At 37.4% G+C, this 20,189-nt stretch overlaps 1 protein-coding gene across 1 annotated transcript in view; it reads left to right on the top strand.

The window, feature by feature from the left end:
* MYBPC1 (myosin binding protein C1) overlaps positions 1-20,189 on the top strand; it is a 73,224-nt gene that overhangs the window by 32,057 nt on the left and 20,978 nt on the right. Inside the window, exons 14-24 of the mRNA XM_088141515.1 lie at positions 531-655; positions 1,914-2,019; positions 3,074-3,240; positions 3,753-3,915; positions 5,868-5,974; positions 8,543-8,676; positions 10,216-10,375; positions 11,078-11,182; positions 11,444-11,632; positions 12,736-12,870; positions 17,345-17,431. Coding sequence (XP_087997641.1) covers positions 531-655; positions 1,914-2,019; positions 3,074-3,240; positions 3,753-3,915; positions 5,868-5,974; positions 8,543-8,676; positions 10,216-10,375; positions 11,078-11,182; positions 11,444-11,632; positions 12,736-12,870; positions 17,345-17,431 — 1,478 coding nt within the window. The remainder of the gene's footprint in view (positions 1-530; positions 656-1,913; positions 2,020-3,073; positions 3,241-3,752; positions 3,916-5,867; positions 5,975-8,542; positions 8,677-10,215; positions 10,376-11,077; positions 11,183-11,443; positions 11,633-12,735; positions 12,871-17,344; positions 17,432-20,189) is intronic.

Genomic DNA, 20,189 nt, shown 5'->3' with positions numbered 1-20,189 from the left:
CGGGTTATTTCTATCTTTCCTGAGCTAGAGTTTCAACGACTGTTGTGTTCAGAACTCTTGAAGTTTGCATTTGCCCTGCATATTTCCCCACACCATAGGAAGTTTTAGGGCCAAATGTTAAATTCATCCATGCATCAGTCTTGGACCCTAAAATGCTAAAAAAGCACTGAACATATGGAGGTGGGGGAATTTAGTACCAAAAACATTAGCTGGAGAGGAGAGGACAAGAGAATCATTAGGATTGCCAGAGATCATCTTTCCTTTGGGGAAAATCCCTCATTGTTGCCAAGACTGGAAGGCAGGAAGGAAAGGGCTAAATTGCTGCTATAATCTCTGTCTATACATACGCTATCTATCTGTAGTTTTAAAAAACTGCATGCCAAACACAGTGACATAATTAGATAAGTGTTTTCAATACCTCCTGTTGCATCAGTCACTTAACACTGAAGTACCCACTTAGGATATGAAGATTGAAGAATAATTGTGTCAGCTAATAATTCCAACATCGTTAATCTGCCATTTTCCAACAGATACATTTTTGAATACAAAGGTAATGAGCGAATCTTGTTTATCAACAACTGCTCGATGACGGATGATGCCCATTATCATGTCACCGCTGGAACTGAGAAATGCTCTACTGAACTCTTTGTTAGAGGTACAGTAATGAATCATAATCTTTATTCCAAAGCTTCTCTCTGTTTCTTTAGTAGAGTCAAACCTCAATTTAACGGATGCCAGTATATCAGATCTCAGATTTAACAGACAAAATCGAAGCTCAGTTTTATCCCCATTTAGCAGACAATCACCCCCATTTTGCAGACAAAGGGGAATATTTCAATAAGATCTACAAATGGAGGATCCGATGTGTCTATGCAGGAGTTCTGCCATTATTGCAGGTTGAAAATAGGGGACTGGCTTGCTTCTCCTTTCTTTCTATGACCCACAGATGATTGTAGACTTTTTGTAATAGTGTATAGCAGTGTTTCTCAACCTTGGCAGCTTTAAGCTGTATGGACTTCAACTTCCAGAATTACCTCACCAAGTGCTTTATGTAGATGCTAAAGAAAAGTAGGAGGAGAGTAGAGGTCTGATGCATCCTGTAAAGCAGTGATCTAGGGCTAGACCTATCTCCCCCCACCAACACTGACTGGAACCAACCTCAGAGGAAGAATGAGAACCACTGCATCACCTTAATTCCCACTCCCAATCCCCTGACCTGCTCCAGAAGGATATCATTATATCAAACCTATGTTGTCTCAGTATCACGTCCCAGTCTGAACACAGTCTGAAATGGGACCAGAAAATCTGTATCCCCCAGGGCTCTTTGGAGCTGCAAGCCAATCACCTTCTCAACAATCTTTCCTGAAAAGGGAAGGTTGGAAACAAGACAAAAACTGTCTGTTGGATCCAGAGAAGGGGTAAAGCACTGTCTTCTTAAGAGTCAGTGGAACACCCCTTCTTTATTATCCGTGTACCATTATATGTGGATCTAATCACACAACATCACCCTGAAGGCCTTGACCAGCTAGGAAGGGCATGGAACTAAAACACAGGTGGCCACTCCAATGGGTCCAGGGACCTTGCCCACATCCTCAGGACTAACTGGCTCAAACTCATCTCAGATAATTGAGCAGGTCTGTGTCTTAGTCAACTCAACAGGACCTCATAATTGGAATCCAACTCAGAGTGGATCCAAGTGCATAACCCTGAAATTTAATGTCTGACCAGCCTCTGAAATCCCTGAGAACTTCATTTTTTCAGGTGGTATGTAGGAACTTGGTCTTTCTGAGTCAAAGGAAGCTGCAGCATGAGAAAACATCTAATGTCAGGGTTGGCTTGTTTTTATTTTTATTTTTTTTAAAAGATGAGTCTTTGTGATCATTTGTTTCTGATATAATTTCTTTTTCCTTTAGAGCCTCCAGTAATAGTGACAAAAGGCCTAGAAGATACCAATGGTTATATTGGTGACAGAATAGAATTATCAGTTGAAGTATCTGAAGACGATGCAAACGTGAAATGGTATGTCACCTACCTCTTTCTTTCATAAATATTTTAAACCTGATCTCACTAAGGTTAGTGATAACTAGTCAAGACACTCACGTGTAATTTCACTCCCATTTCTTTTACCTGGGTTTGATTATGACTAACTTTAGCTGGAGGATCCTTATGATCCTTTTATTTAGTGAAAAATAAGAGGTCTTTTTAATACTTGCTAAAGGAAGTCATCAAAGCTGACAGTAAATAATGCAGGGCCTTGATAACCTTTCACAAAAGCACATAGCATAAAATGAAGACAAATGGAAACTGTCCTGAAAATAAGGTTTTCATCAGGTTTTTCTAAACTGGAACAAAAGAGCCAAAATGCACATGAAATTCTGCTCAAGTAAGGAACTTGCATGTCCGTGTGTGAAGTATTCCTCAGCAAAGAGGAAAATAGAGCTTTCCTTGTTCTTATCAAAAGAAGCCTTCAGTTTGCACACATGTTGATCATAACCTAAGCAGTCAGATTACAAATACATGGATGTCTGTGATCCCTCCTGATCGCCAATCTGATTCACAGCTACTGAATAAAACTTGACTTTGGTGAAATTTAATAATGGTGTAGAATTATATTTGATGGTAAAACTCTTGCACTAGATAGGAGATTGGATCTTATGTCCTAAATGATCCTTCCAACTATATGGAACTATGATTTTATGAAAGTGAAAAACCAAAGGTAAAGAAAATGCTTATTCGCTGGTGGTGGTTACAGCTACATGATCAAAGCCATGTAACTTTGCGTATCCATGCAACCATGAGCTTGCGGGTGCACTCACTGTTAAAAAACAAAGCTAAGCTAAACACTGTAACTTTATAGAACTTTCATGATTCATCCTGAGCTTACATGTGAGGGTGATCCAGAAGATTTCCCTCTGCCCCTCCTTCATTTGTCTTGTAGACCAACCTTTTCTTTGTCTTGCTTCATTTGAAAGATGGCTTTTTTTCCAATCAATTTAAGATTATGAGGCCTTGTTTTAGTAAAAGTACGATCAAGTTATTTATACCATTTTGGGTTGTTGTTATTGTTCATCAGGTTTAAGAATGGTGTGGAGTTGCCCCTTGATGGTAAATCAAGATACAAAGTTAAGATCGAGGGTAAAAAGCACACTTTGATTATTGAAGAAGCAACTAAAGCTGACAATGCAACTTACTCAGTCATGACAACTGGAGGACAATCAGCTGCCAAGCTGAATGTTGATTGTGAGTGAAGATTGGATTTCTACATCTTCAATCTTAGAAGGAATCTTTTTTAAAAAATTATTTCTATTAACCTGTTATTGCTACCTCATGGATAGGCTTTGTAATGCACTATACGTGGGGCTGCTTTGAAGATGACTTGGAAGGTCCAGTTGATCCAAAATGTGATGGCTGTCTGTTCACATGTCAGTAGCAGATTAAGCAATCTAACATTTTTACTGCAGGGCCAGCACTGGTTCTGGGTCCAATTCAACACACTGGTTATCACCTTTTAATTCCTATATGGCTTGGTGCCTAGATACTTAAGGACCACCTTTCCTATCCAGATCTTGCTTATCCTATGTAGTTTCTGAGGAGGGATATACTAAGGCTGCTGGGGACCTAATCTTTTATCCTCTCCATTTGAAGCCCCATGCCTCCTGAGATAAGGAACGCCCCCAATCTGTTCTACTGTGGCATCATTGAATAAATACAATAAAACAAGGCTACCATTCTCTCATTCTTCATTTCTTAAGTGAGGCCACTGAAGATATTGCGTGGACTGGAAGATCAGACTGTGAGGCTCGGCAAAGAGCTCTCTTTGAAATGTGAGGTTTCTGAGAATGTAGAAGGAAAGTGGTACAAGAATGGGCAGCTGCTCCAGCCGAGTGATCGCATCAAGATATATCACAAAGGAAGGTAAGCTTTCAACTTAGATCAGGAGAAATAATTATAGAAAAAGTGGTGGAATCAATCCAGGATATTCCTAAAGGTATTTGTGAAATGAACTAGTGTTTTCAGCAAAAGTAATTTGGGGAAATGCCTTGTCCTAACCATTATTTTTCCAAATCCTTCCATTTATGCCTCAACTAAATTTGGGAAAATTTGATTGTGTGCAAAAGACTCTTCCAGTAGTAGAATGTTCTGATGTTGAACAGAATATTCTGGCTTTCACATGGTATGTGCCAACCTGGCCATTCTGGGAACAATCCCTTGTTTTCTGAGTGCTGTTTGCCAGATCAGCCATGTCTGGGATGAACTATGCCTGGAACCATTTCCAGAATAATCATTACTGGAACATGTTGAATAACTTCAAAACAGCTGGATCAATGCATTCTGGGAGAAAAACAGAAGATTCCAGGGAACATTAGAAAATTCTGTTACCAGAACACAGAATGTTGCACATCTATATGAAGTTCAGATATTCATTTCTGTGAATATCTCAAGCTTGGTTCATTATGCTTGAGAATTCTTTTCTTTTTTTAAATTCATGCTAAAAACTGTATTTTGTTGTCCATATCTCCAGATATTTGTATTTTTCTTTGCAATTTTGTTTACTGTAATCATGTTTTTCAAATACTTTTCCTTAATATTACACATTTTTGCATATTACTTTTATGAATATATGTATTTTTATACAGCTTTTTCTCACCGTGGGATAGTTTTTAATGATAAAAAAGTATGATTTAAAAAATAAAATATTTTTAAATTATGATGGTTGAACTAATTTCAAAAACTGGAGAACTGTGAAGAAAATTTATTTCATGTATTGGTCCAACATTCAATTCAAACATGAACTAAATGAATTTATTCCCCCACCTCTAGCTTCAGTGTATTTACTTTAATGAAAACTGCAGTAATAATGATAAATAAATACAAATGTACCTACGTACCTGGGAATATGTTCCATCAAACTCATTGAGCCTTATTTCTAATTAGACATATTAGACAATCCTAATTAGGATTGCTTTGTTAAACTCTTTTCACCACTATCCTTTTCCTGAAGACTGTTACATATCAACCTCTTGAACTCAAGATTCTATTTTCAAATAAAGTATCTATTCAGGTTTTTGCAATACCTCCTTATTTTTTAAAAAATATATATAAAGTATAAGCACATTTTTTCATTTGGGGCTTACTTAATATTGCATCTTGCACACAAAAGAAATGGCCGATATGCTGAATTTGCCAAAGTTCAAAAAGTACTGTTGGGCTATTCCATTGCCTTACCTTTCCACAACAACAACAAAGCCTATTGTAGGTTCTACACAAATTAATTGCAGGCTTGTGAGAAGGAGTGTGAGAGAAGAAAGACAATCATGTGAACACTATAGATGGGATGTGATTACATCTCCTCCATTATTTTTTCCAGATTAATCCTTTCCCCCACAAATTACTATATGGACCACAGGGGAAAATGTGCAGGTATTGATAACTCCTTCTCTTTGTACAAGGTTAATCATAACCACAGGGATATCTTAAAGTATTTATAATTCTCCCTCTCTCTTCCCCCGCTCCCCCCACCACAAATGAAACATAAAAAAGTAGTTTGAGAGGAATAATGAATTTGAAAAATGGCACGGAAAAATGGGGTTGCAATTTCTCTGTTTTGGAAATAACAATTCAGGATGATTTAGAAATCCTGTGGCTTGTTATGACAGCAACAACAAAAGGGAAGACTCTACTCTCAGATATTCTTGGTAATATCTAATTTAGCCACTAGATCATGCAGAGCATCTTTCCAGCTTAGCTGTCCTTTTTCATTTAGCCTCACCCAATTTCTCCAGGATGGGACCCCCTGTCCCATATAGTTACCTGGCTTTGCAGGAAGAGGATATTTACTTTGGTTTTTCTACCTTGATTTTTTACAGAATCCATCGGCTAATTATTGATAGCTCACTTGTGGATGACGATGGTGAATACATGTTTGTTCCAGATGCCTACAATGTCAACATCCCTTGCAAAGTTCATATTATAGGTAACTCCTGTGTGTCTCTAGTCTTTGGCTCTGCCATGTATTTATATTCTAAGACGAGTGGACAGACTGCAGGAGTGATGCTTCCAAAATGATCACTTGGATGATCTAGGGGTGACCTCAGGTACTCCCCTGCTGTGTTAGGACTGCAACTTCAGAATTCCCAGACAGTCGCCAGGTCTTCCAGTCTGAGATGTGTTCCCTGCATTTCAGCCCTGCAGAATTCTAATGCTACTTAACTTGCAGTAATTGTGTTGGCCACTTACACAGCAACACTTCTTGTAGCATTTTAAATACTGTGGGAGATGGTCCAGGAGATGCTGACCTGGACTGGAATTAATCAGGAGGAAAGCATTAAAGATCTGGATTGTGGACTTCCCCAGCTGCTATTTAATTAAATAAATATTTATGTGGTTACTAAGTGCATGGATAATGTCACGCCCCATATAGATAATATACTGTATGTATCTATGTATATGTGTGTGTATCCTTAGGGCTTAGTGCAAAGCATTAAGAGACTTCACCTTGATGAAGGTTTGTGCAAAGGACTTCTTCAAAGCAGTTTTATGATGCAATACCCCCCCCTTCCTTCTAAAAATAAAGTGAAACTGTTACATTGCTTTACTTCACATCACTCTCACATGCCTCGCCTCCCTGAAGTGCATCACATCATGGAGGCAATACAATTATCTTTGCAGAGTGAGAAGGTAACACCATTTTCCTTGATAAAGTGCTTTGCTTTTCTCTGAATCACATTTCTGGCAGTTTTGGAAGAGAAAAAGGGCTGAGCATATGCAGCAGCCTAAATTTTCCAGTTTGCCTACCCTACAAAAGCACACCTAGCTGCTTCTTTTAATTTCCTTTCCAACTCCAGCTCAGGTGGCAATTTATTATGGTCTTTGGCTTTAATCATTGCCTGGGGTTGTTTTTTTTAATTTCCTAAGAGGCAAGATATCTCCTTCAAGATCCCACAGAGATATCTTGCAGCCACACATAATACAGAGCGACTTCAAGTTATTAATGTTTCATAGCATACACTCAGCTATTTGTCCATGATTAGGAATTAATTGCTCTAATGGGATTTAAATATCCTGGATAATCCTCATTTTTCCCATTTCTGGTATAACTTCAAGATTGTCAGGCTGTCTGAGGTGAGGCCAGATGGACCTATGAAACCATGCAATAGACATTCACTGTGAAAAACTACATTTCAACCCATGAAATAAACTATAACAATAACAACTGGAAGTTGCCAGATTAATGCAGTTGTGATGTGAGAGGACCTTCAGTTTACAACACTATTAATACCAAAGTACCTAGGAAGTTTAGTGCCTAACTTGTACCTATTTACTTAGATATATTGGGAACCATTCATAAAGAAATTAGGACACACTATTTGTCCATATAGTGCTGACTAGATCACATCATCTTTTACCAACTCATTTGTTTCTTCTTAGAGATGCCAGGCACTTAGGTAGGACCTTTTGAACATAAACTATCAATGAGTAGTTTTTATCCATATATCCATATCTGGCTGCAACAAGAATTGGAATTGGAATTGGAATTGGAATTGGAATAGAATAGAATAGAATAGAATAGAATAGAATAGAATAGAATAGAATAGAATAGAATAGAATAGAATAGAATAGAATAGAATAGAACAGAACATGAATTCGGGTAAATCAGATATATTCCTGATTATAGCACATGAAGGAACTAAAAATATTGACACTGTTTTTATTATAGCATCTGAAGGAATCCGTTTTTGGGACAGTATATAGGAAGGATTGATTTATAAATAATAAGGAATATTAACTTTTTAAAATGGACATGTAGAAACTGTTTGTCTGCTGCCCTCTGTACTATAGGAGAATTTTTCCAGGGATAGGTTTAAAGCAGAGACCAGGGCACAATTATATCAAAGCATAAATTAGGATATGGGGAGTGTTGGAGGCAAAGACAGCTTAGAAAGATATAGGGTTATGTGCAAATTAGGGTATACATGTGAGCAGCAAGTATTTGATTGGGTGTAGCACATCATGGACTGTATCTAGTGAAGTCAGTGAAGCAGTTAGGGTGTAACTATGAGATAGAGGCAGAACTGCAAGGACAATGTGGGCTTTGAAAGAACAAAAAGGCTTTCATGAACATAGTTTCTTTCTGAGGACTTACTGTTATAGGGTTAATCAAACTGTCCCTAGTTCCCAGGGTCTATGTTTGCTTCCAGGTATCACTTCCCAGAGACCGTCAGCATTCCTTGCCTTCTAAATGTTTTATGGCTGAGCTAATAGTTTAGTTTCTCTGGGAAAGTGTATTTGGGGAAGGGGGAGGGGTTTGCTTAATTTGACACTATATAGCTGAGCCAGTGCTGTGTTTTCTCTAGGAAGATGCATTTGGGTTAGGGCCTTTTAGCGTGACTCCCAAAATTCTTCTTCAACATTATATTAACATTGGCTTTGTATATATGGAGATGTTTCTCCATACTGAGATGGAAATGTTTCTCTCATCCTATATTCAAATATTGAGATGCTTCTTTTATCGTGGAAACTCCTTAGTACCTTGGTTTTGCAGATCCTCCTAGACTTCACCTTGACGGCCTTGGTGACGATAACACAGTGACAGTTGTCGCAGGAACTAAATTACGTCTTGAAATCCCTGTTTCTGGGGAGCCTACACCAAAGGTTATGTGGAGTAGGGGAGAGAAGGTAAAACTGTCATTTAAACATATACATATCATCTTATGTCTAATCTTTTAAATAAGCTGTAATAAAATATGCAATGGTACGACAGTACTCAGAATCTCTTGTACCAAAAGTACCACGAATTTGAACTAAATTTGGCAGGGGCTATGATTTGTTGCAGTTGCAATCATATCTAACAATCTACTACCAAATAATTAGGTATATTAGGAACCATTCATAAAATATCACAGGTATCCAGAAAAGAAAAAGGATAGAAGGGATAATTGGCATCCTTGGGACAAGAGGTGACAAACAGTGGATAGAATTAAGAAAATGTTAAAAACAGATCAACATTCTTTAAATTCTTCCCATGAATTTAAGTCTACTATCAGGGATGTCCACAGGCAATGGTCAAAAAAGTCAAGATGGCAGCTGTGATGGTTTGATCAAAGTTCCATCTGTTTTTTATGTGTGATGTACATAAAAAACAAGCACAGCTTCAAATGCACTGTTATTACTGCCATATTGACTTTTTTGACCATACCCAGTGGATACCTCTGTTCCTATCCTTCTTAGTTGCTAGAGCATTGTTTCCTAAATGTTTTGAAAGCCGTGACAAAAAAATGCAGGCAGTCTTTGTTTAGCGACTGCCTCGTTTAGCAACTGTTTGCAGTTACAGCAGTGATGAAAAAATAACTTTGCGACCAATCCTGGCCTTTATGACCTTTGCAGGTCTGTAAAGCAAAGGAAAAATGAAATAAGATCATAAGCACAGTCACAGGTTTGCTTAGCCACTGCTTCGCTTAATGAACAAGTTGCCAGTCAGAATTGTGGTTGCTAAACTTATTTAGCTAGATCTCAGGTTGTACATCTAGTCAACCTGAGGCCTAGTCCTTGTTTAGCGACTGCCTCATTGGTACAACGTGAAAAATACTGCTACTGCTGTATGTATTAGCTTCCTGAATGGCTAGAGCAGGGAGATAGATTTTAAGTATGTAAGTATTTTTCAAGGGGGAATTCAATAATACCTGTGACTGGGCCAATGGGCACACTTGAATATGCCGCTCGCAAAACACCCATTTATCAAAAGGCAAATTCGTAAGGTTGCTGCTCCTCCCCCTCCCCCATTTCCCTTCATTGGCTGAAATGGTTTCTGTCTCTCTCTCAATAAATGGATATACTTCCAAATCAAGACTAAGTTGCAATCGTGCACTTTTAATTTTTCTAAGAAAGCCTTGAGGACACATGTTGAGCCACAGGTAGTCTTAGACATAAACATGTCCTTGTGGTCTGGTACTTTGCTTTATGGCATGCCAGCCTCTCATTCTGATTTAAAAAATTTTTAAACACACACAAAAAACCATTGTTTAAGGTCAGCCAGAAAGCCTAAGGCACCAAGAACGTGTCTGTGGACCATTTGATCAATTTGCTACTGAATTTGTACAGTTTCTTATTATTTATCCTAATTCAATCCTGATTTGCCAATCTTCTGGTGGTTTCTAATTCACCTCTTTTAAACTATTTTTCTCCCTACCCTATTCCCTTTTGCAAAATGATTGGCAGTGGATCATGGATTCTGCAACCAGAATACGGGCAGAGAGTTATCCAGACAGCAGTTGTTTGGTGATTGATTCAGCTGAAAAAGATGACTCGGGTGTTTACAGAATAATGCTGAAGAATGAGGCTGGAGAAGACGCAGCCAACATCAATATAAAAGTAGTTGGTAAGTCAGCGTAGTGCAAGACTTTTGTACCAGAGTAGCACCGATGCAGAAAGCTCCTCCTATTTTAGCCTTCTCCAAACTGATGTCCTCCGTAAGTGTTGAGACTGCAAACTTCCATAATTCCCAACCAGCATGAGAATTGGCCTAATGACTGAGAATTCTGCAACTGAACAAGTTGCAATTTCAATCTCTTTGGAGGGTGTCACCTTATCTTTGCAATAACTCTCTGAGTTAAAATAGGACTCTAAGTGATTTTTCCCAAATTAATCTCTTTCTAGTTCAGCAGGGATTTCAACCTGGATCTAGACCAGTGTTCCTCAACCTGAGTAACTTTAAGGTGCATGGACTTCAATTCCCAGAATTGCTGGCTGGGGAATTCTGGGAGTTGAAATCCACACATCTTAAAGTTGCTGAAGTTGAGAAACAGTGATCTAGACCATAACATTTGTTCGTAGTCTGTCCGTTTCATGAAAACCTAATGTGAAATCCCAACTAAATCCTCCTTAGAGCCAACCTACTGAAATCAATAGGATTTAGCTTATTCCTGGTTAATTTAAATTCCATAATTTAAATAAGCCCACATTTGGATTTTTCCCTTTGTTTTTGCTCCAGTATAGCTATAAGTAATTCTGTTTGAGATGAACAAAAATATCTGCTTTTCCAGTGAAACTGTAACAACATTAAAATTTGTGATTGTAACAGATATCCCTGATGCTCCAGAGGCACCTAATGTGATTGAGGTAGGAGAAGACTGGTGTACTATGACCTGGGAACCTCCAGCCTATGATGGCGGATCCCCTCTTTTAGGTACGTAGACCCATCATTGACACTGGTATTTTAATGTTTTTGTACAATTATTTGGTAGTTCTTTGAAGTGGAAGCATATTCATAAGCAGAAGGGTTTCAGCTGAGAGTTTTTGCTCAAGGAAATGTGTAAGTTATTATTATTATTTAGATAGCATGGTACTGACTAAGTGAAACAGGTCGTGTATATAATAGTTGCATTTGCTCTTTTTAGAAATGCTGAGCCATTAACTAACAGTTTTATATTTATGCATATTTATTTAGGATACTATATTGAAAGGAAAAAGAAGCAAAGCTCCAGATGGATGAGATTAAATTTTGATCTTATTAAAGAAACAACTTTTGAGCCCAAAAAGATGATTGAGGGAGTTGCCTATGAAGTCCGTGTGTTTGCAGTTAATACCATTGGGACTTCCAGACCAAGCATGCCCTCAAAAGCTTTTGTGCCCCTAGGTAAGTAAATAATATCTGTGTATTTAAATATTCAAAACTTTTATTAAATATGTTATTTACTGTAGTACCCTGGACATTAATTTAAAATGCAAGAGATATTCATTGACATAAAATCCAGGAACAAAGATAGTTGACTTATTATTCAGTTTCAGAGAAGACTTCAGAACTCTGTAGAAATAGGAAGCTGGAAAAGAAATTAATGTTCCTCACTTGACATTGCAGCATGTGCTGCTTTGGTCTGGTCCGGTCTGGTCCGGTCTGGTCCGGTCTGGTCTGGTCTGGTCTGGTCTGGTCTGACATACTGGATACCATCAGAAAGAAATCCCTTTACCAATAAAGTTAACTAATGTTAAGCATAATTATTACTGGTGATTCAGTATTGGTTGCAGCTTCATTATTTTTTTTATTAACATATATTTTTTCTCAGAAGGTATTACAGAGCTATGTATGGTCATATGTTCTAGAGCAGTGTTTCTCAACCTCAGCAACTTTAAGATGCATGGACTTTAACACCCAGAATTGCTGGCTGGGGAATTCTGGGAGTTGAAGTCCACACATCTTAAAGTTGCCAAGGTTGAGAAACACTGGTCTAGACTCCTGCACTCTTCTCAGTAGCACCCCATTTAGAATTTCTTAGTGTAAAAAGTTGTTCCTGTGCTAACCTCTGCCCTATCTCCCTCATCTTTATTTGAACAAACATCTCCATTCTAATCCTTATCCCATTCACACGGCCGTTTCATTTCTATAATGTGCTTTGATGATTTTAAGGTGATATTTCTTTTTTAAAAATCTGATTTTTCAATTGTTTATCTTAGGGACTGCAAAAGATGAACTCAAAGGTTCTAAATCTCACCTAGTCTAATGAAAATAACATACAGTAGGTATACAGATGAAGAGCTGGTGTTATCACCTATATTTTCCTAAGGCAAAGTTCATTTAGATTAGTAGTGGGACATTGAAAGTCTTTAACAGGCTTGTTAATTTTTAATGTGCTGTAAGATTATTTACTAACTAATATGACTACCATGGAAATTGGTTAGTGATCTACAACAGATTATGAATATTTTATCTTGCTAACCCAAACTCTCTTTTGTTGTTTTTAGCTGTCACCAGTCCTCCTACCTGTCTGGTGGTTGACTCTGTTACTGATACCACAGTTACCATGAAGTGGAGACCACCAGATCAGATTGGAGCTGCAGGTTTAGATGGCTATGTTGTAGAGTATTGCTTCGAAGGAAGTAAGTGCCAATCATATTTCATGCAAAAGGTGAAATATATCCATGTTTTCCTATTCAACAGCAGCTTTGGTTTTACTTATACCTATAGGCCAAAGTATATAAAATGTAAAGATTCTCCAAAGTAAAGTAAAAAGTCCACTTCAAAATTTGTACTGAATTCACCTCAGAAGACGTTACTAAGTGACCAGTAAGCTATGTGTTGTTCTGTTCTATTCAGCTTCTCAACTGTTGAATCAGTGAAATATAAATGCAGTTTCAATATATAAATATAGTTTCTAGAGTTTCCATTGGCATTCCAGGCATATAACACTAATAAGAAAAAGTCATGTTTGCCTTCAGTGGGAAATATTTGTTTACCCATAAGGAAGACAGGAAAACAGAATTAGTATACGCTGAAATCAATTAAAGGTAGTAATATCAAGCCGCACATATAAACTTGTGTGGGCTTCAGTGTGAGTCCTGCTCTCCACATGATCCAGGACACAAACTGACATCTGGCTGCATGGGATTTGTGCCACCTATTATACTGAAGACAGCCATGTTGGATTTTTATGAACATGAGCGTACTGACCAGACCGGAACTTCCAAATTGTTTCCACGCGCTTCCCAGAGCCTTAATCTAAGTAGAAAAGATACTGATCTGAAGCAATGAACAATGAATGTTGATTTTAGTTAGAAAGAGTAAGGAAACAAGGCAAGAATGGAATGGAATACAAAACACATTGTATTTGATGATGATGATGATGATGATGACGACGACGATGACTACTACTACTACTATTATTGTTGCTGCTGCTGCTGCTACTTTTATGGAACAGCTCAAGATAGCTCAGAAATCTCAAGCACCATAAGTGTAATGTGAACTGATTTATTGGTGCAGCCAGCATATACAATTCTTGATTCATAAAAATCTGGCAGCTGGTTTGGGAAATTTTCTTTCCAAAGCAAGTAAATGGAATATACAGTAAACTGCAGAAGAGTGGGAAAGACAGCAAGGACACAGCTGAGAGCTTTCAGTTTATACTTTACCCTCCTTAGCCAACCATTTATCATTTCATCCTCATAAATATTTAAAAGCAAGCGGCCTTAGTCTCCATCTCTTGCCTTCTCTTGTCAACAGTTGTCTGCTGAACAAAGTACTCAAGGCAATTATCTGGAATGTGTCTGCTTTAGAGCAGAGATGTAAGGATTTGTGTGTTGTAAAAGTAAGAAGTGTTGTATTTCTAATTATAGCTGAGCAGAAGCAGTTTTTCCAGGTCTGGCCTTAAAAAAGAAAAAGTGCCATTTAGATTCATTGGCTAGGCAAAAAAATTTCTATCCTACTGGAATTTAAATTTCTCCCCATATTGCTAGCCAATTCCATCATGTGGAATTGGTTTTCAGAAATAGAAATTACTTTTTTTAAAAAAGCAAGTAAGCAACATTTCATAAGCTAACTAGGTACTTCAAGAAACAAAAGAGCTTAAACACTGTTGTTTCACAAGGAGGAAAAACATGTCCACAGGTATCATAAAGGGACTCCTTGAGAATGATTCGTTGCTTTTCAAAAGAAAATGTGTGTATGTGTGGGCAGGGGGTGCCTTCCATCAGTCTTGACTCCTGGCAACTGCCTGGACAAGTCCCTGCAGTTTTCTTAGCAAGGTTTTTTGGAAGTGGTTTGCCATTCCCTCCTTCCTAGGGCTGAGAGAGAGTGACTGGCCCAAGGTCCCCCAGCTGGCTTTGTGCCTAAGCGGGACTAGAACTCACCGTCTAGCCTGGTGCCTTAACCACTACACCAAACTGGCTCTCAAACATACATGGTTTTTGTTTTTTGGCAGTATTCCTAACAAAAAACAATCTGTTCATAATGCACTGGGCAAAATGCAAGAATAAATCAGTTTTCTATAGGACTGGAGAAGTTTTCTTTTCTTGATAAGCCATATTTCAACTTTACAGAAGACTGAATTTGCCAAATGTTTAGTTCAACGCTGCTGTTGATTCAGTTTTCAGAAGAGTCAGAATGTTCTGAGGCACAATAATAAAAATTAATTAGGACATGAATATCGTCTCTTGTTAAATCCAGGCTGAATGTATAACAAATTCACTACAGGTTTATTATAATTGTAAAATTATAAATTATATTGTAATTAGCCTGATGTTTATGACTCTCATAACTCATTTATTGTAGTAAACCTTAAAATGTGGGATATGGATAGCAGTGTTCAAATATAAACTCAAGACCTATGTGATTATTCACGAAATCAGTGCTGTGCATGGGTATTTATGGGAGGAAGGGGGGCAAATAATTAAACATCTGTAATAATCATCATGCAAATGCCACAACCTACTTATTTGCATCAGACAAAGATGCAGTGTCAGCATTTCCATGATGCCTCCATAGTTTGCTGTGGATGTACCTGTTTCCACATTCTTGGAGAGAAAAAACAAACTGTGATATTATCAACCCATTTATTACTTCATAAAGTGTATATCCTTTGTTTTCTTTTTTTTTAACCATCTCAAAGTGGGGATATATGATCAATGGGTAAATATGTGTGCTTTAGCCACCATTCAGTTATCAGAGAACAACTGCAAAAAAACCCAACCCTCACTAAAACCATGGTGAATGGTAAAATAATAATAATAATAATAATAATAATAATAATAATAATAATAATAGTCTTTTTCAAATATATTTCTGAGTTCAGCATGTCAAACATTCTTGTGAAACTGTTGAACAGAGCAAGCCCTTTACTTTCTTCATTCAGATAAGTTTAAAGTATTAAGAACGTATCTCAAAGTGTAGCTTGTATCTGCCATTTTGATGTTACCCATCTTGGATAAAATACAATAGTGATGTTCTTTACAAAAAATATTGTGTGCAGTCTGTATATTCTATTTGCACCTCACATATCTAGATACAAATTATACACGTCCACATATACTGTCTGTCTGTGTACCTGTATGCGTGCAAATACACCCACACACAAAATTAATGTCACTCATGTATATATTGTAACATTTTAGAACAGAACTATCTAGCGAGTTAAACAATGCTTTGTGTTTACTGCTATATCTCTTGCTACGTATTGTTTCTTTTCTGTGTTCTTCTGGTATCTGGATTTCTCTGTTCTTCATCTTCTTTCCTACAGTACTTTTCTTTCCACTAATGTCTCTACAAAACTTAATCTTTCACTCGGATCTTCAGCAATTCTTTCTTTGACTGTCAATCTTTCAACTCCACTTCTTCAGTTCTACCTTTTCTTGCTTACACTTATTTATTCTATCAACCAATCTCTCTTTTCTCTGCTTTTCTCTCTTTCTTATCTATTACCCTTGAATGGGGTATTAGTAGGGCCACTTTAATCATAGGTAAATTTTATTTAAAAAAATATTTTCAAATATACAAAACCAGCCTTAGAAAAATAGACAAACATCGTGGCTGTTTAAAAGTTAATAAAAATATCCTCAGCTTTCATTGGAAGCGGTATTATATTCTAGATGCACTGACATCAGTAGCTTCCAAGGATCAAACATTGGTGTACAGATGTGATCAAATCTTAGGTCCCCTGTTCATTTACATTACAAGAATGGAGTGCAAAGCATTTAAGAACTGAAAATAAGGGAGCAAACCTGCCAGTTTCTCCTGTTTTGCCTGTTTTTGTCTCAGATTAACAACAATGAAAAATAGGTGAAGTAAAAATAGACTTATTTTTGTAAATTCAGAGATAGGCATTATTCAGACATGTTCTTCAGGTAGTGAAAAAGATTATCATAAAGTTATCCCCATATGTGTCTTGCATTTCTTTTTCTCAGGTATCTGTACAATATTTCCTCTAAACCTATCACTCAGTGGAAAAGCTGGCATACAATCACCTGAATGTTGATCCAATAATTTTTGAGCAAAGATTATGATATAGTAAAATATGTTTTCTTAGATTGTCAGCTGCAAGGAATCACTAACAGAAGTGTGGATTCTATTGAAATCACTGTACCAATTCTGTGGTTGACAGATTTGCGACATGCCCCAGAGCTAATTGTCCAGGTCCTGCACATGATGGTCCAAGGCACACCCTCTTCCATACATACAATGCAAGGTATAGTTTAGTTGCAGGATACAAAAGGCAGAGAGCTACAAATGCAAACTGTTCAGCAGGAAATATCGGCAGACCCTGAGTTTCTGATAATTAGTCAATGGATTTCAACGATAGTCATGCCAGTAGTCTTCCAAACCATCTTAAACTAGTATATCCCTCCATGTATATCTTTTCTTTTTCTTCTTCTTTCGGTTTCCTCTTGCTTATCCTGGAGTATGCTTTAATTTTCTCTTCTTCTTAAACTCTTTTTCTAAATGGATGCCTCTTGCCTATCTCTTCTTTTCACATTTCTCAACTGTCTTGGTTTCTGACTCTCTCTGGGTGCTCAGTTATATCAGTCCAAAAGGCACTTCTGCCTATGACTGTAAATCCCCACCTGTGCTTTCCAAACCATTTAGGTCCCCCTGACTCTGGTTCAGAGCAAAATATTAGTGAGGACACAGCCGGGGGCCTGGCGCAGACTGAAGAGAAGACAGCCAAACCCTGTGAGTGTTCAGCATCAAGCTTTTTCTTCCCCTCTTTCTCTCCTCTTTTCATTGTACCATTTTCTTTTGATCAGTGGTTGGAGCTGAATGAAAACAAAGGGGGGGGGGAAGCAAACAGTGTTTTATCCTATAGGAATTGCTGGTACCCCACATAAACGCATACTTGATTTTACTGTCTCATCAACTCTGTGATCACAAGCTCCTCTTCAAGGTGCAGTATGTGTCTCTGTGTACTCACTAATAGAAAGTACTAACTGCGTTGTGTCTGTCTGAAAATGGATGTCTCTGAATTAATAATAAAGATGAATCCCAAATATGGTCTACTAACAGAAGTATATGATGCTGACTTTCTGGAGGCAACCCATAACTTGGAAGGTAAAGTATGCAAGATATTTAAATATTCTTCTTGAGATAGAGATAGAGATAGAGATAGAGATAGAGATAGAGATAGAGATAGAGATAGAGATAGAGATAGGGATAGAGATAGAGATAGAGATAGAGATAGAGATAGAGATAGAGATAGAGATAGAGATAGAGATAGAGATAGAGATAGAGATAGAGGTAGAAGTAGAGGTAGAGGTAGAGGTAGAGGTAGAGGTAGAGGTAGAGGTAGAGGTAGAGGTAGAGGTAGAAGTAGAGGTAGAAGTAGAGGTAGAGGTAGAGGTACAGGTACAGGTAGAGGTACAGGTAGAGATAAATAGAGATAAATACAGATAGATAGAGATATTTGGATAGATAGGTAGATTGCAATAAAGACAGCATAATTTGGAAAGCTTGGGAAATGATCAAGGAGCTGAATTCCTATTTTAATACATACAAGTGCTTTTCAGCTCATGCCTTTATAGCATCTCTTTATAGCATCGTTATTATTATTATTTTATAAGTGGGATATGGAAAGTAAGAAAGAGTGGATGAACCAGAATTTGAACTTGGACAGTTTAGAGCAGTGTTTCTCAACCTCAGCAAGATGTGTGAACTTCAACTCCCAGAATTCCCCAGCCAATTGCTAGCTGGGAATTTCTGGGAGTTGAAGTCCACATATCTTAAAGTTGTTGAGACTGAGAAATACTGGTTTAGAGGCCCAGATCCAATGGCCCAGCTACTGGGGTCTTTTATGGTGAGTCTTGTTTTGCAAGAAGACATTATTCAAACTGCATTGAATGCTACTTTTTTTTTTTTTTTTTAACATAGAACGCACTTTTGGTCTCAAAAGAACTTTTTAATAGCAAACTAGTTAAGGCAATTTATTATTGTCGTTGGAAGTGTTTTTTGTCTGTATGAGAGATGTATGTTCCATTTATATTTCTGTTATCTACAGTATGTCAGTAAAATTATATTTTATTTGATGGTATCCAGACAAAGGCTAAAATGCAGTCTAAAGGCATATGTGGAGTTCTAATGTACACATTGAACTTTCATGCAACGTGGCTTTCTCCATGTAGAACAATTTCAGGGACAGCTCTATGCACACATTTTCATATGTCTGTCCACAGCTTTCCTCCCTGGCACTTAAATAAATTGGGAGGCGTAAGGTTTTTGGAGCTGTATGATGTCTATTGATTGATTGACTTAAGAGAATTATAATTGTTTTTCAGAGACTGCCCTGCATTTTTAGAGTGGTGCCCACAGGAAGCCTAACAACATAAAATAACCTCTTTACAACTCTTAAAGGGGTAAAACATCAAGGCCCAATAAAGCATAGACTGAAATAAAAGTACTTTAAAAATTCCCTTAAAAGCTTCAAGTACGGAGGCTCACATGTTTTTGATAGGAGAGGATAACTGGGGAGTCATTACTGATAATACTCTGCCCCTGGTCCCTGCCCACTTAATATCTCTCATTTGTGAACCAGGCTTCAGGGCCTCAGAAGCTGAGGCTGATGTACAGTTCAGGTGCTCTTACAAGTTGAGAGTCCTTCAACTTGCTGGTTGACCACACCCTTCGGTTCTTTAAAGCTAAAACCAACAATTTGAAGCACCAATGAAATAAACGTCTAAATGGTGACCTGTTCATGCGGCCGCCCCACAAACGTTTTCTTCTGCTGTGCTCTGCATCAGATGAAATTTTCAAGTTACCTTTGAAAGCGCTCCCATGTGGTTCTAAAAGTTCTAAGAAATTAGGCTAATCGATTTTATATGTAACTAGGTTATTTGTCATTAAGCTAACACTACCACAGGTAAATGCTGAATCCAATTTTATAAGTATTCATAAACACATAAGACATTTGCACTGGGATTAGTTCACTGGTTCCTAAGTTTAGGTATCATTTTGTTTTCATTTTATGCTAGACATGGTTGTAAGTAAATCCTATTACAATGTAATATATAAGGATATATAATTATTTGTCTCTATTAGTTCTTGTACAAGGTAGTTTCTTTCTATGTCAGACAAATGCTGAAAAGAAACCCATTCACGTCAAGTAATTTTTATGAATCTAGCCTCTTCTTAATCAGTTGTAGTTTCTGTTCATATGAGTACTCCTGAAATTCACTAATGAGCACAAAAATAAAAAATAATCAATCACGTGAAGTGGCTACAAATAGGCATGGCAAATCATTTGTTCCTAAACTCATGTCTTCTAAAGAATCAGCCATTGACATTTTTTCCCTACTAGTGTTTTTACTGTTCTAATTCCAGAATACCTAAACAGAAAAAAAAAAATCAAATTTGCATGCTATACAAGAGAAAAACTTACTACTGTCATGTTGAACGGTAGATGTCGGCATTTGAACTTATTAGTGGCAGAAACCAGCTGAAT

The sequence above is a fragment of the Python bivittatus genome, unplaced genomic scaffold (genome assembly GCF_059951505.1).
Source record: "Python bivittatus isolate LINGU-HERP-01145 unplaced genomic scaffold, Pbiv_v1 ctg000330_np1212, whole genome shotgun sequence".
NCBI lineage: Eukaryota > Metazoa > Chordata > Lepidosauria > Squamata > Pythonidae > Python > Python bivittatus.
Note: the sequence above shows the minus strand (reverse complement) of the source record. Positions and strands in the feature narration are given on the sequence as shown.